Source organism: Stenella coeruleoalba (assembly GCF_951394435.1).
Source record: "Stenella coeruleoalba genome assembly, chromosome: 2".
Taxonomy (NCBI): domain Eukaryota; kingdom Metazoa; phylum Chordata; class Mammalia; order Artiodactyla; family Delphinidae; genus Stenella; species Stenella coeruleoalba.
This window is the reverse complement of record NC_137147.1, coordinates 12,246,472-12,260,274: the sequence shown is the minus strand read 5'-3', so window position 1 is coordinate 12,260,274 and position 13,803 is coordinate 12,246,472. Positions and strand designations below refer to the sequence as shown.

General features: G+C 42.1%; 1 protein-coding gene across 3 annotated transcripts in view; it reads right to left on the bottom strand.

Annotated features, from left to right (window-relative positions):
• PPP4R3A (protein phosphatase 4 regulatory subunit 3A) overlaps positions 1 to 12,797 on the bottom strand; it is a 44,477-nt gene extending 31,680 nt beyond the window's left edge. For 2 of the 3 annotated variants that reach the window (XM_079912141.1, XM_079912142.1), the window contains exon 1: positions 8,232 to 12,797. In XM_079912141.1, the coding sequence (XP_079768267.1) occupies positions 8,232 to 8,373 (142 nt within the window). In that variant the 5' untranslated portion in view covers positions 8,374 to 12,797. Of the gene's footprint in view, positions 1 to 5,652; positions 7,890 to 8,231 lie in introns of those variants that run through there. The other variant, XM_079912143.1, reaches the window with a different exon arrangement.
• Positions 12,798 to 13,803: the final 1,006 nt, after the last annotated feature.

Below are 13,803 nucleotides of genomic sequence, written 5' to 3'. Positions count from 1 at the left end.
TTGTGGTGATGGTTGCATAACCCTGTGAATATACTAGACAATACGGAACTATATACACTTTGAATGAGATGGCATGTGAATTCTGTTAAAAAAAAGCTAAAGTGTAAATATTCATACAATGGAATATCATACAGCAATGTTAATGCATGAACCAAATACATGTAAATGCAAAAATGTATATGAACCTTACAAACATAAATGAAAGAAGCCTCAGACAAAAGTATATACCATAAGTCCATTTACATGAAGTTCAAAAAGTGGCAAAAATTAATCTATGGTGTTAGAAGTTAGGTTGTTGAGGGGAAGGGGAGAGACAGTGACTGAAGAGAGACATGAAGCAGGTTTCCGGAGTGCTGGTTATGTTGTTTCTTCATCTTTGTGCTGGTTATTTTGTGAAAAATTCATCAAGCTGAATACTTAAGATTTGTGTACCTTTTTGATGTATTATACTTTAAAAGTTTTTTTTTTTTTTTTTTTTTTTTTAAGTTTAAGAGAAGGGGTAAAATGACACACAGCATAGGGGCTGGAGCTATCACTTCAAGTTGTGATTTCAAGAAACACACACCTGGGACTTCCCTGGTGGTGCAGTGGTTAAGAATCTGCCTGCCAATGCAGGTGATACAGGTTCAATTCCTGGCCTGGGAAGATCCCACATGCTGCAGAGCAACTAAGCCCGTGCGCCACAACTACTGAGCCTGCGCTCTAGAGCCCGTGCTCTGCAACAAGAGAAGCCATGGCAATAAGAAGCACGCACACTCCAACGAAGACCCAACACAGCCAAAAATAAATAATTTAAAAATAAAACAAAAAAACCCACACACCTGACTTGGCAACTGCTAAAACAAAACACCAACACCAACTATTATTTTTTGAGTACAAGTTTTTTTGCCTTTTTTTTTTTGCATTTGTTTCAAAACTCGGTAGTGTTACAGTGTTAGGATGACTAAAAAGGAAAAATCAATCACAAATTCAAAGTATGAAGTGTTCCCTTCCGAAATGCTGGTGAAAACAAGAATAAGCACATACTAGAAGCTTCTGGTAAGTTTTTCTTTTTCCTGGGCCATTCAAGATGTCAGGGGGAAGCATCTCTCCTGAAACCATTTCAGCCATATCCAATGGTTTTAGTCTAAGATATAACTTTAGGAAGTCCAGCTCTGGTCCCCAAATACCATGTTCCCCAAGATGTCAGTAGGCTGTAGAGGCTGGAATATGGGAAACAGCCTTTTAACTGGGGGGCTAAGTAAGATAATAATGAAAAGACACATTTCTAGTTTTATTCCTAGTCCATCTATTAGGTTCCCCACTCCCATCTCATAGTTTCTACTGAATAAAATTATAAGCACTTATCCAATCAACTGAAAAAGATCCAGCTGAGTGTTAATATGCATTTACACAATCCTTCCCCCCAACAAGTTTATTTGTTATCAATTGCTACAGCTACAGTACTGGGAACAGTAGTTCCATCCCAGTAATAAGTGGGTATGGAAGGGGATGTAGAGTTCAACTATAGGTGTGAGGCATTTATCATGGTAGCAGAGATAACAAGGGGAGAAATGAGGAAAATTTTCCTTAATAGAAGACCTTAAATGACATCAAGGGAGTTAAAGTTCTCATTAAGGGGAACACAATGCTTTTGATAATGGGTAGATCCAGTATATCTTAGTAACTGAAACACATACGTAAAACAGCCCCCCACCCCAATTTATTTGAGGAACACATTCATCCTATCCAATGAAATAGATGCCTTTATCCTCCAAGAGGAATTCATTCTCACCCCCACCCCCCACCATGACACCATCTCCTCACACATCTGAGAAAGACACTCACACAGACAAGAGAAAGACAAGCCTACATAGCAAACCCCAATATCAAGACTTGAGAAAGGTCTTCCCACTTCCCACCTGAATGACTGGGAAGGAAATATGGAAACACAAAAATCGAGAGATTGATGTAGCTAAGGGGAATGCATCAATACATGTAATTAAGTTTGTCACTGCAGAATCTATCATTCAGACCACTAGCAAAATCAGCCACGCTCAGGTGAACTAAATACTCCTGCACAGCAAATGCTTGTCAGAGTCCATCCCCAAGATTCTGACAGGCGTGCAAGGCCATATTTGCACATATACTTCTTCAAAAAATAAAGAGGGTCCTTAATTCTCATTTACTATTACCCAAACTGAACATCAGCACAACCCTTTTGGAGGGTCATTTGCCTTTATCTACAAAGCTTCTAAACACATACTACTCTTTGGTCCAACAATCCTAGGAAATTATCCTACACTCTCATACAGGTGCCAAGTATATGAATACAGATGTCATTAGCAGTGTTTGTAAAGGCAAAAAAAAACTAGAAACAATGTATGAGCCAGCTAGAGAGTGTGGGGATCTCAAGAGGCCTAGAAAAATCAAAACTATTTTCATAATATTACTAAGAGATTATTTGCCATTTTCATTCTTATTTTTCTCACAGTGTCTACACTGATAGTGCAACAGATTGAATGCAGAAGCAGAAAAGAACATTTAAAAAAAAATTGAACCAGACATTATAAAGAGATTTGTAAAACTGTAAAACAGTGACATTCTTGTCACTGAATTCTTGCTTTAGAAAAGATTTTTAAAGTCTTGTTTTAATTTCTAATATGCTAAATATCAAAAGATATTTTTTATTTAAACATAAACAAAAGCTATTAGGGATCCTCAATTTTAGTACTATAAAGGTATCCTGAGGGAAAAAATCTGAGAAATGTTACTCTATGCCACCAACACTGTACTGTGTGAATTCAATATATACAGTGGAATACTACGCTAGTTTTAGATGAGATAGATCTGTATATCCTGACACAAACAGAGGCCCCAAATATACTGATAACAAGGAGATCTGTACACTCAGGAAATGGGGGGACAATGGTAAAGAAGGGGAAATGCCACTCATAACATCACCAAGACAACTACAGGTAAAGCTGTCATAGACTGATAGCAAGAAAAAGTGACAATAAAACAAACAGTACAATTATGGGTATAAACAATTAGGTCATTAAAAACGTTCCCTCCCTACTACTTCACATCTTGGTTCCTCTTGAACTTTTCTAGTATCCTGCTGCAAACCCCCAATACACCCCTATCAAAACAAAACAAACACCTCCAGGGATGGGGGAGGGTAGTTAGTACATGCAGAATGAAGTCTCATCTGAAGAGTTGAAATCGGAGAACTTAAAACTAGTGCCTGTAGTATAGATCCAGCCAGCAGACAGCTTGTTTGATTCCTAGTTCTAACAAACATACTCATACACTAAATTCATGCAAATCTTTTATAATGGAAAGATTTTACATTGGAAAAAAAAAAAAGGCTAGATTTCTGGCTGGGTACAGGAAAAAAAGACCCCAGAACTATCCAATCAAAGAATCAATGCACCAAGACTTATGGTTAGAAAAAAATAATACCTCTTAGGGTTGCTTTTGAATATTAACTGAAATTTTATATTAAAGCGCCTACCCCAGAACCTATCACATAACCAGCACTCAATACTTTTCTTTAACAGCATGATCAGAATATCATTTCCTGGCATCACTATAATCTTGAATAGTAGAAAAATTAGTACTGATAACAATGATCCAGAAACACATTACAAATAAAAGGCTAACCAACACAGGCTCATTAGACTGCCTAAGAAAAACCTTCTAATATATAGTATTTAGGAAATATTCCATGAAAATTGTTGAGATTTTTTTAACCTTGTTTACACAGTTTAATTTAGCTGGAAAATTCACTTGTTCAGAAGATATCAATTCCCTTCACTGGAGAAATGATAATACTGTAGTTTCTATAATTTTATGGCTTTATTTTCAATACCAACCAATCAATCAGATTCGGGTAATACGGGAGTATCTGGTTTGCAGTTAAGAAACTTAGATCCTGACCTCAGTTCAGATTTGGATAAATACTTAAGGATTTCAGAATGAAGAGCTTCCAGGTTTGTTGCTCTTAAGTAAACAGTTCAATCTTACTGGCAATATACTGGCTTTTCCAGTATATTGAGATTATCAACGGTCAAGGCTAAGGGCAAGAGCTTAGGTACTATGCTTCCTTAGGAGAAAGAAAACACCATCAAAATGAATTAATGGAAGTCCAAAATCTCATGATGATAGGAGACTAGTGTATGTTTCAAACCTATAGCAGGTCTGTGTTCCAGGTCCCTCCCTCCCAATTTTGTGGACCACAGATTACACATGGCATTTAAAACCTAAAATGAAGGCTTGGGAAAAAAAAAAACTTGGTAGCATTATGTTAAAAGGTCCCACCCCTGTGTCAAGCCTTCACTACACTCCAACCCCATCAGGTATACCCAGTGTAGCCAATGGCCCTCAAACTTTCAAAAGCTATCACATGCAACAGATGAAAATAAGGGTTTGGTTATCCTAAGCCTATTAATTTTCCACAAAGTAGGTCTACACAGGAGAAAAAAAGCACATTTATATCAACTTTTCAAAGTGAAATATTTCTCCCAGTACTGACACTGGGTTCTTCTTGGTAGCTAAATTTAGAGTGCTTACTATATGCAAGATTATATACTACTTACTGATTTATAAGAATAACATAAAAAATGCTGATGCTATCTCTTATTTCTCACCACCGCAGCCAAAACAAAACAAAACAGACTCTCCTACCGAAACTGTTGACCTCCTTTTCTATTTATAGTAGGAGTAGAGTCAGATCTACCTACAACCAAGTTCTACCAAGAGGAAGAAGCACAGGATTCCAGTTTTTACCATTAGCTAGCAGCACTACCTTGAACAAAACATTTCCTCATGTCTCATTTCTTCATGCCTCAAATAACAATGAAAATGAAATCTTTTTAACTTTGACTAGACAAGTCAGAATTAAAATCATTATGAAACGTAAAATATACTTCATAAAACTTAAAGTGAAAACCAAATATAAGAACACTATTCTTTTTTTTTTGGCGGTACGCGGGCCTCTCACTGTTGGGGCCTCTCCCGTTGCGGAGCACAGGCTCTGGACGCGCGCAGGCTCAGCGGCCATGGCTCACAGGCCCAGCCGCTCCGGGGCACGAACCCATGTCCCCTGCATCAGCAGGTGGACTCTCAACCACTGCGCCACCAGGGAAGCCCCAAGAACACTATTCTTGATGATTGGCAAAGTAATCCAGAATAAAGAGTATAGACGTGATTTTATGTTCAAAGACATCCTTCAGTGTGTGGAGAAATTCCAATTTCTTTACTTTATCAATTCTAAAATTGGCAGGTGGAGGTGGTAAAAATAATAACGGAGAAAACAAGTAGAATGATTTGAACATAAAGTGAGAGAGTAAGTAAAGGATGACATCATTACCCTCACTTCACCAACCTAACAGGGACAGCATAAACTGGGAGAAGAAAAAAAACAATACTAAGTAATCTTTATTGGAGGATGGAACTTTGCAGGTACATGGCTATGAGGTAATGAGGTAATCTACCTTCGTTTTTAAAAAAAAGATATGTTCCTACAACATATCTGCCAGTAGGAACCTACTGAATAAGCATGCAATCCAGAAAATGGGCTCAGTAACTTAGTGGGACATCTCTCCTCCAAGGCTGGGAGAGCTACAGATTTGCCAAGCACTCAGCTCCAGAGGGGAAGGGCATACTTACCCAGACAGCTATGCCCTGTAACAGGGAAGACACAAATACTTCCATTCAGAAATTTCGTTCCTGATTTTTAGATAAGTGTATATGCTCCTCTAACAAGATAAATGACTCATTTTATGGAAAACCAGAAACAACTTTCCATTTTGCTCATCGCAATAAAAAGAAAATTCTCAATTATCCTGTAGTGGAAAATGAGGGAAGCACACAATAATGGATAATCCAAGCTAGCAGCCAATACAAAACTCCCACATGTGGCTTGGAGATAAACTATAATTTTAAATATCTTTAGGCTAAAAATTGTTTTCATTTTCTTTGAAATGAACCTTGAATCTAAGTATAAAGCAGCAAATACAAGTAGACAATAATATGGGGGTTTAAAACACACTATTAACAGTTAATGATGTTAATTAAGTAATTCATAATACTAGTTTCAAGTCATAGTCTAGAAGTCTTATTCAATCCCTGACACCTCTCCCCCACCTCAGTTCGAACACTGATCTTCCTTGCTTTTTAACCTAGCTATGTGATTTTAAGTTATTTAGCTTCTTTGAGCCTCAGTTTCCTGATCTATAAATATGGCTAATAACAGTACCTACACCAAGAGGACACCAGAGGATACAAGTGAAGAATCTCCAGCACACAGTAGACACTCAATAAATTTTGACTATTATTCCTATTTGGAGTTTTCCTGTTAGGGGAAAAAACCCCATAAATCGTCAAATTAAAGATTATTTACAAAGTATTTCACAAGTATCCTGGAATTTTCTAAGCCTACTCTTTGGATTTAGTTTTCCTAACAACTTATAAATTTAACAAGGGGACAGTCAGTTTATTTCAGCTTTCCCTATTAGATAAAAATGGAAAAAACCCGGATTCCTATATTATTGTGTTAGAAGAGTATGATTCCCTATGACAATATGACGTTAAGACTTAATGCTTAAAAATACTTTAAACAAAGGACTTTGTATAATGAGTCCAATTAAACACGGGATGTGAAGGTATGTCTTATTTCAAATTATTATGAGGTTTCAAAGAATTCATCTCACATCTACACGATTAACCGAACCTATAAAGCCTATACTTTCCAACTCACTATGTAAAAAGTTTTCCAAACAAGCAAAAACATAGAAGTTAGAATAGTTGGTTACTATATGATAGTCATACAGAAAAGTACACTAACACTTCACATTCAAACTTGTATTTTAAGAGACAAATAATATAGGCCTCAGAAAAATTTACCCAATGTGTTCAAAACCCTTTAAATGCCTCCAAGGAAAAATAATTTTTCTCCAGTTTTAAGTTATTTTGGGGAGGCTTATAAAGTAATCTGTGGGCAATATACTCCAAGTTACCATTTTTCTTTCAATTCAAATTGAAAAGCAATGTCCCTACAGTCTTCAATTACAGAATGGTGAGTCTTATTTGTTTTCCGTGGAACTGGAGTTCTGGGTAGGAAGTCCAATTAAAGGTCCTTGAAATGAGTTTGTAGTAATTTAGATACAGACCTACAATCGTAATAAACTCAGCTACCATAAAATTATAGGCTATCGTTACAAGGCAGATTTTCAAATTCAGAAGGAACTATTTTGAAAAAAGTTTTACTTGATGTGAACATTTTAAGGGAAATTCATAGTACGCCACCGGAGGAAGTGGCAATCTCTAAACTGCGTTAAGTCTTTAAAAATGTGAAACACTTATCTTCAATCAACGTGGTCTTTGAACTTGAAGGGCTGTTTCAAAATATGTGAAACACATGCATCCCTAGGGCAGATTCGAAAGGTTTTAAAGGTTTCTGCCAACTTCTCCCCACCTGTTAGCTGAACCAAATTATGAATATACATTTAAGCAACGGATAAAATGCTCGGATAAAATGATTCCAAACTTGCAGGGCGTTTACCCAGTGAAACTACACACAAAGTTCTGCACTTCTAATGAAAAAGACAACTAACGCTGCGGGAACACAAATCTCTCTTCCCACGGCAAAGAAGCACTTCCTCTGCCGAGTGCAGAGTTGCCAGATCCAGAACCAGGGTTGCCAACCTACAACAAGATCGGAAAGATGCAGCAATGATACGTTAAAAAACAAAAAAAAAGAAGAAGAAAAGCACAACAAAATGTTTATGCTCCAAAAAGTTAAACAGCTAAGAACTTTCTCAGCTCCGAGAAAAGTTTCATGGCTGCTTTACAGACGCTTGAACTAAGGCAGAAGATCGGTTTGATCAGTAGCTTTCTCAAGGTCACTCTTGTGCAAAGTAACTGCACGGTCCGGGCTCCCGCTCCCAGGCCCCCGACCTCTGCACACGCCCCGGCGGCACCGCTCAGACGCGCCTGGCTCCGCCCGTGCCCGCACAAGTGCGACGGGGCACTCAGAGAAAGAAACACTTGGAGCGCTCTCCGGGCAGCTCCGGGAGGACAGGGGGGCCGGGGGCCCGTCCTCCCCCGAGGCGGCGGCCGCAGCGGCCCAAGCCGCCGCCTCCGTTCCCTCCGTCTTCTCAGGCAGAGGACCGCTAGCCCCACAGGACCGGGCAGGTGGCCCAGGGGCGCGGGCGAGGCGAGGGTCCCGCCGCGAGGGGTTCACTCACCGTCACTCTCGGCCCTGACAAGCAGGGACATGCCCTTCAGCCGCTCCACGTAGCCGGACGACACATGCCCGGTGCCCCGGTCGTCCCACTGCCGGTCCTCGTTGAGTGTGTAAACCTTCACCCGCCGCCGGGTGTCGGTCATCGTGCCGCCCGGGGGCCGGGGCAAAGGCCCCGCCGGAGTCGCCCGGGAAGGGGGTCCGGGGAAGGCGGGAGCCGAGGCGAGAGGACGCCCACGAGCGGAGGGCTCCCCGGCCTCACTGCCGCCGCTGGCCGCCCCGGGGCCGCGCTGCCGCCCTCATGGCCCGCCGCCGGGCCTGAGCTTTGGCCCCCGCCTTTCCTCGCCTCCGGCTCCTCGGCGCTATTGTCCAGGCCCGGCGAGGCCGGCCGCCCCGAGGGGGCCACGCAGCGCTTCGCAGCCTCCCGCCCCGCCGCGCTAGGAACTCGCGGCGCCGTTCACTGCCCTGCTCCCGCCTCCGCCATGATCTCCGTGAAGCTGCTTCCCGCGCCGCCGCCGCCTCCTCAGGCCGCCGCCGCCATGTTTTCCTTCCTTATACCTGGCCCTGCCACCGCAGCCGGGGACTGCGCTCCGCTCCCCTGCTTCAAATGTCCGAAGCCGACCGGCGCCTGGTCCTGCTGCAGCTGCCACCACTACGCGGGAGACTCCGAGAGCCCCCTGGCGCACGAGCGCTCTTGGCTACTGGGAGTCCTTTTCCCTCCGCCGCTGCCGCCGCCGCCGCCTCTTCCGCTGCCGCCGCCGCCTCTTCCGTCGCCTCTTCCGTCTTCCTCACAGAGCCAAAGCCGCCGCCATCTTGGTTCGCCCCTCAATAGCGGCGCGCGGGGCCACCCCGGTAGCAGCTGCAGGGGCGGCCCATTGGCCCCACCATTTAAAGAGACAGGAGGGAAGCCGCGAGCCTCGCAGCGGCGGAGGCCTCGGACGGAGGCGGTAGGCGGGTGTCGGGTTGCCGAAGTGGCGGGAGCGCAGGGAGTGGAGGACGCGAAACGCTGGTCGCGCCGGTGACGGACCGAGGCTCCCTCCCGCTCCCTGCACGGTACTGTCGTGCGAGCGCGGGGCGTGTGTACGTCCGTCGCTCCCTGTGTTCGTCATCAGCCCCGTTCGGGATTCGCAAGGGAAGTGGAGCCCGCCTCCGGCTGCTGATCCCTGAGCTGGTCTCTGCGCGCCGGGCGCTTGGCGTCTCCGGCTCTGGGTCCGCCCGCCGCCTACCCGGGTGGCTCGCCGTCCAGCCGCCGCTCCCTGCAGGCGTCGGGCGGCATCGGCCTGGGGCTTTCCTACGGCGCGCCCGCCTCCGCGAGTGTGCTGTTCGAGCCGCCTTTGGGGCTGGACTGGGCACCCGGAGCGCGGAGGTCGGTGGCGCCGGAGCCTCGCAGACTCAGGCCTTTCTCCTTTGGGAAGAAATTGAGAAGTTTTCGGGAAAGACCGCAGGTTTGGCCGCAGGTCCTGGGAGCTGCCATAGGGCACGCACCGAGATGGGAGTCTGGAAACTTGGCACAGTTTTCTATTTCTGAGCGTGGTACCAAGCCTGAAGTGACGAATCTAAAACCTCTCCTTAAAATAGCTGCTACCTCTTTTTCCTCCAGAATTGTTATTTTCTAGCTCTTCATGTTGCAAAAAGAACTTGAGGGGCTTACAAAAACCAACGGGGTACTGTATAAATTCTCAACATTCACTGTTAAGCACTGTTAATCTTCACAGAGGAATGTCGTTCCCATTCCTATCACACAAATGATAGCCACCATTTGGGGGGCTTTTACTCTTTGCCACGCCGTCTAGGTCATTGCTGGCCACTGGAAACAAAATGTGAGCCGCGTATGTAATTTTACATTTATGGTAGCCGCTTCTTTAAAATGTTTGAAGAAACTGCTGAAATTTGTTTTTATAATGTATTTTGTTGTGTTTAGAAAAAAATGTTGCCTGCCATTCCACTTTTACAAGATTCCAGCCATTAGCCACTGCAGTGGCTCACGGACAGTGCACCCTGAGGGGAATTCAGGAAGGAGAAAAACAGGAAGCATTCTGTACTTTGGATAAACTGGCCCCTGGAAAAATAAGAAACATAGCTAAGGAAAAATTTCAGTGACCCCGAGATTCTAACATCTTCCCAAACGTAGAAAAGCACTAAAATCATTGAGATGTCTGTTCTTTGTGATTAGCAGTAACCTTTTCATGCTTGACTACAAATGTTTTTCACAGCAAAAAAGTTCGTATATATTCCTGGCCCCTCCCTGACCTCTATGGAGCAGTTCCTCAGAGCTATCCGAGAGGCTGTCTCCTAGGCTATAGCCCTCAGTAAGGTCCCAGAACAGAACTTAACTCACAACTTTTACATTTTGCCTCTTTATTTCAGTTGACAGTTTAATGCGATATCTTCAATATAAAATGAATGAGATATTTTGAATTACTTTTTTTTCATACTAAATTCAAACTGCGATATGTATTTTACCTTTAGTGTAAATTTCTATTTGGATGCTGAATTTTCATTGGAAATACCTGATGCGTATTTAGGTTTCACTAAATTTACACTTGAAAAAGTAGATTCACATATTAAAGTTACTTGAAATATACTTACCTTTTTTCCAAAAATAAACTTTAATTAAAATTAAGTAAGGTTTAAAATTCAGTTCCTCAGTCCCACTAGCCACATTTCCAGGCCTTAGTACTGAAACCGAGCAGGACCCTATGGGGCTCCTGGCCACAGAAGCCTTTCTGTGTCCCCCGTTCCTTGTTTGTAAGGAACAGACCCCAGGTTCTATGATCTTCCCTGAGTCCCAAAGGGCAGATTCAAACAGTTGCTAATCAGGGAAGGGAGGGGATGCAGAGACAACGGAAGAACAGCCGAGAAAGAATAGTGCAGCCTTGGGGCAGGATCCTGGTTCTTCAAGGGATGCACATAACAATATCTTTAAGCTCTTTATAGATCTAAAACCCCTAACAAATGGAAGATGTCAGGATTCTTCATTCCACGGAAGACCACCTGAGGCCAGATTAAAGGAACCAGAAAAGCTCATCAAGAGATTACCTGAGACCAGATGAAAGGAGTGCAGTTCCTGCACACACCCTAATCTTATCAGCAACCCCATCTTTGAACCATTGCTATAAAACTCCTCACCAAATCCTCCCGGGTTGGGACACACAGTTTTCGAGGGGAGGAGCCTACTGTGTCCCCTTTTGCCTGGCAAAAACAACAAAGCTATCCTTTTCTACTTCACTCAAAACTCTGTCTCTGAAATTTGATTCGGCACCAGTGCACAGAGACTGAGTTTTTGGCATCATTACCCACATGTGGCTACTGGCTACCATTTTGGCAGGTTCACGTGCTTAATATTATCAGAAATCTTGACAAACCTGCAATGTACAGTATTTTGAATTATACCCATCTATTCAGACAGAAGTTGGAACCTTCCTCCCCTACCACGTCAAATACAAAGAAGTGCTTACAAAGAACAGCCTGAGGCTTTCATCATTTACAAAAAAAGCTGGAAAATTATAAAAACAGAGTAATTGTTTTTTTCTAAAAAGTAAGATGCAATAATTTCAAGCATATGGGCATGACAGCAATCATGTGTACTTTTGACACAGACATCTTTAAATGTATTCACATGTTATTACTTATTCGATCCCCAAACCAAACATGAAGTAATTTGTGGGGGGCAAAAAACATACTTTATTTTATAATATCTTTTTAAGGTAAATTAAACAGCAGGGTTTATTAAATGGCAAAAAATTTAAATTATATATACAACTAATAATAATTATGTTTAAATGAACTTTTTAATATAATCTTAAGTAACAGTTGAGTTGTATTAGGGGTCTACCAGAGAAACAACCAGTAGGATACATCTACAGGGAGAAAGAGATTTCGAGGAATTTGCTTATATGGTGGTGGGATCTGGTTAGGCAAGTCTGGAGGTACGTAGGGCAGGTCAGCAGCAGGCTGGAAGCTCTTGGGCAGGAGCTGACAAGTGCAAACCACAGAATTTCTTCCTCAGGGAACCCTCAGTTTTGGTGTTAAGGCCTTTCCACTGATTTGGATGAGGCTCACCCAGATTACTGAGGATAATCTCTTTTACTTAAAGTCAACTAATTGTAGATGTTAATCACTCTAAAAAGTACCCTCACAGCAACACCTAGATGAGTGTTTGACTGAATAACTGGGTACCATAGCCTAGCCAAATTGACAGCAAAACTAACCATCACAGTAATAAATAAATACCTTAATTTATAATCACTTAATCATATGCCATGTGCAAATGGTGATACAATTTAAGAAAATTCCTAATGGGAGGTTGCAAATCACAAAAGGTTGAGATACATTATAGTGGTCAAGGATGTGGGTGTTGGATTGTGAGTCCAGGTCCTGCCTGTTAGTAGCAATGTGATATTTGCAAGTTTCTAAACCTCTCTACCTCCTTTGCTTCACCTGTAAAATAGGAATAATAATAACTTCTAAGGTTGTTGTATGGATTAAATAAGATACTGACTCCTCCTGTGCTCTAAATGTAAAGCTTTTCCCCTGAACCCTGTACCTTCACCTACATACATAACATAAATTTATAAAATACGCAGTGGAGTCTATTCATTGCACAATATTTATACCTACTCTATGTTACTTACCTTTATCCATGTCACAGTCATTAGTTTTATAGTGTTACTTCCTTTAAACTAAAAACCCTGGAGAGAACGGACAAGGATGCTGGATTATGCACTGCCCAACTCCAGAATGCTCCATCCCTATAGATGACCCCCATGTTAGGCCATGAAGATAATGGTGTCCGTGTGGGGGGAAGGGCACAGCACCAATGCTGGAATTGTTGAACCCTAATTGTGGTTCAGCCAATAAACTGGTGGCCTAGGATAAGACACTTAACCTCCTTGGGCCTCAGTTTTCTAATTCCGATGAGAAGATCTTTAAGGATACTTCTAGCTTTCAAATTCCATAAGTGTGGAGCAATGATGGTAAGAATAATAGAAATTATTAAATTCTCCCCATAAAGGCAATAAGAAGATGTGGGGTGTGTGTGTGTGTGTGTGTGTATGTCTGTGTGTGTGTGTGTGTGTGTGTGTGTGTGTGTGTGTGTGTGTGTGTGTGTATATAGTGGAATACTACTCAGCCATAAAAAAGAATGAAATAATGTCATTTGCAGCAACTTGGATGGACCTAGAGATTATCATACTAAATGAAGTAAGTCAGAAAGAGAAAGACAAATACCATATGATATTTATATGTGTAATCTAAAATATGACACAAATGAACTTACCTATGAAACAGAAACCAACTCAGATATAGAGAACAGACTTGTGTTCACCAAGGGGGGGTTGGAGAGGGATGGACTGGGAGTCTGGGATTAGCAGGTGCAAACTATTATGTATAGAATGGATAAAGAACAAGGTCCTACTGTATAACACAAGGGAACTATATTCAATATCCTGTACTAAACCATAATGGAAAGGAATACAAAAAATATATATAACTGAATCACTTTGCTGTACAGTAGAAATTAATACAATATATAAATCAACTATACTTCAATAAATTTTTTAAAAAATTCTCCCCAT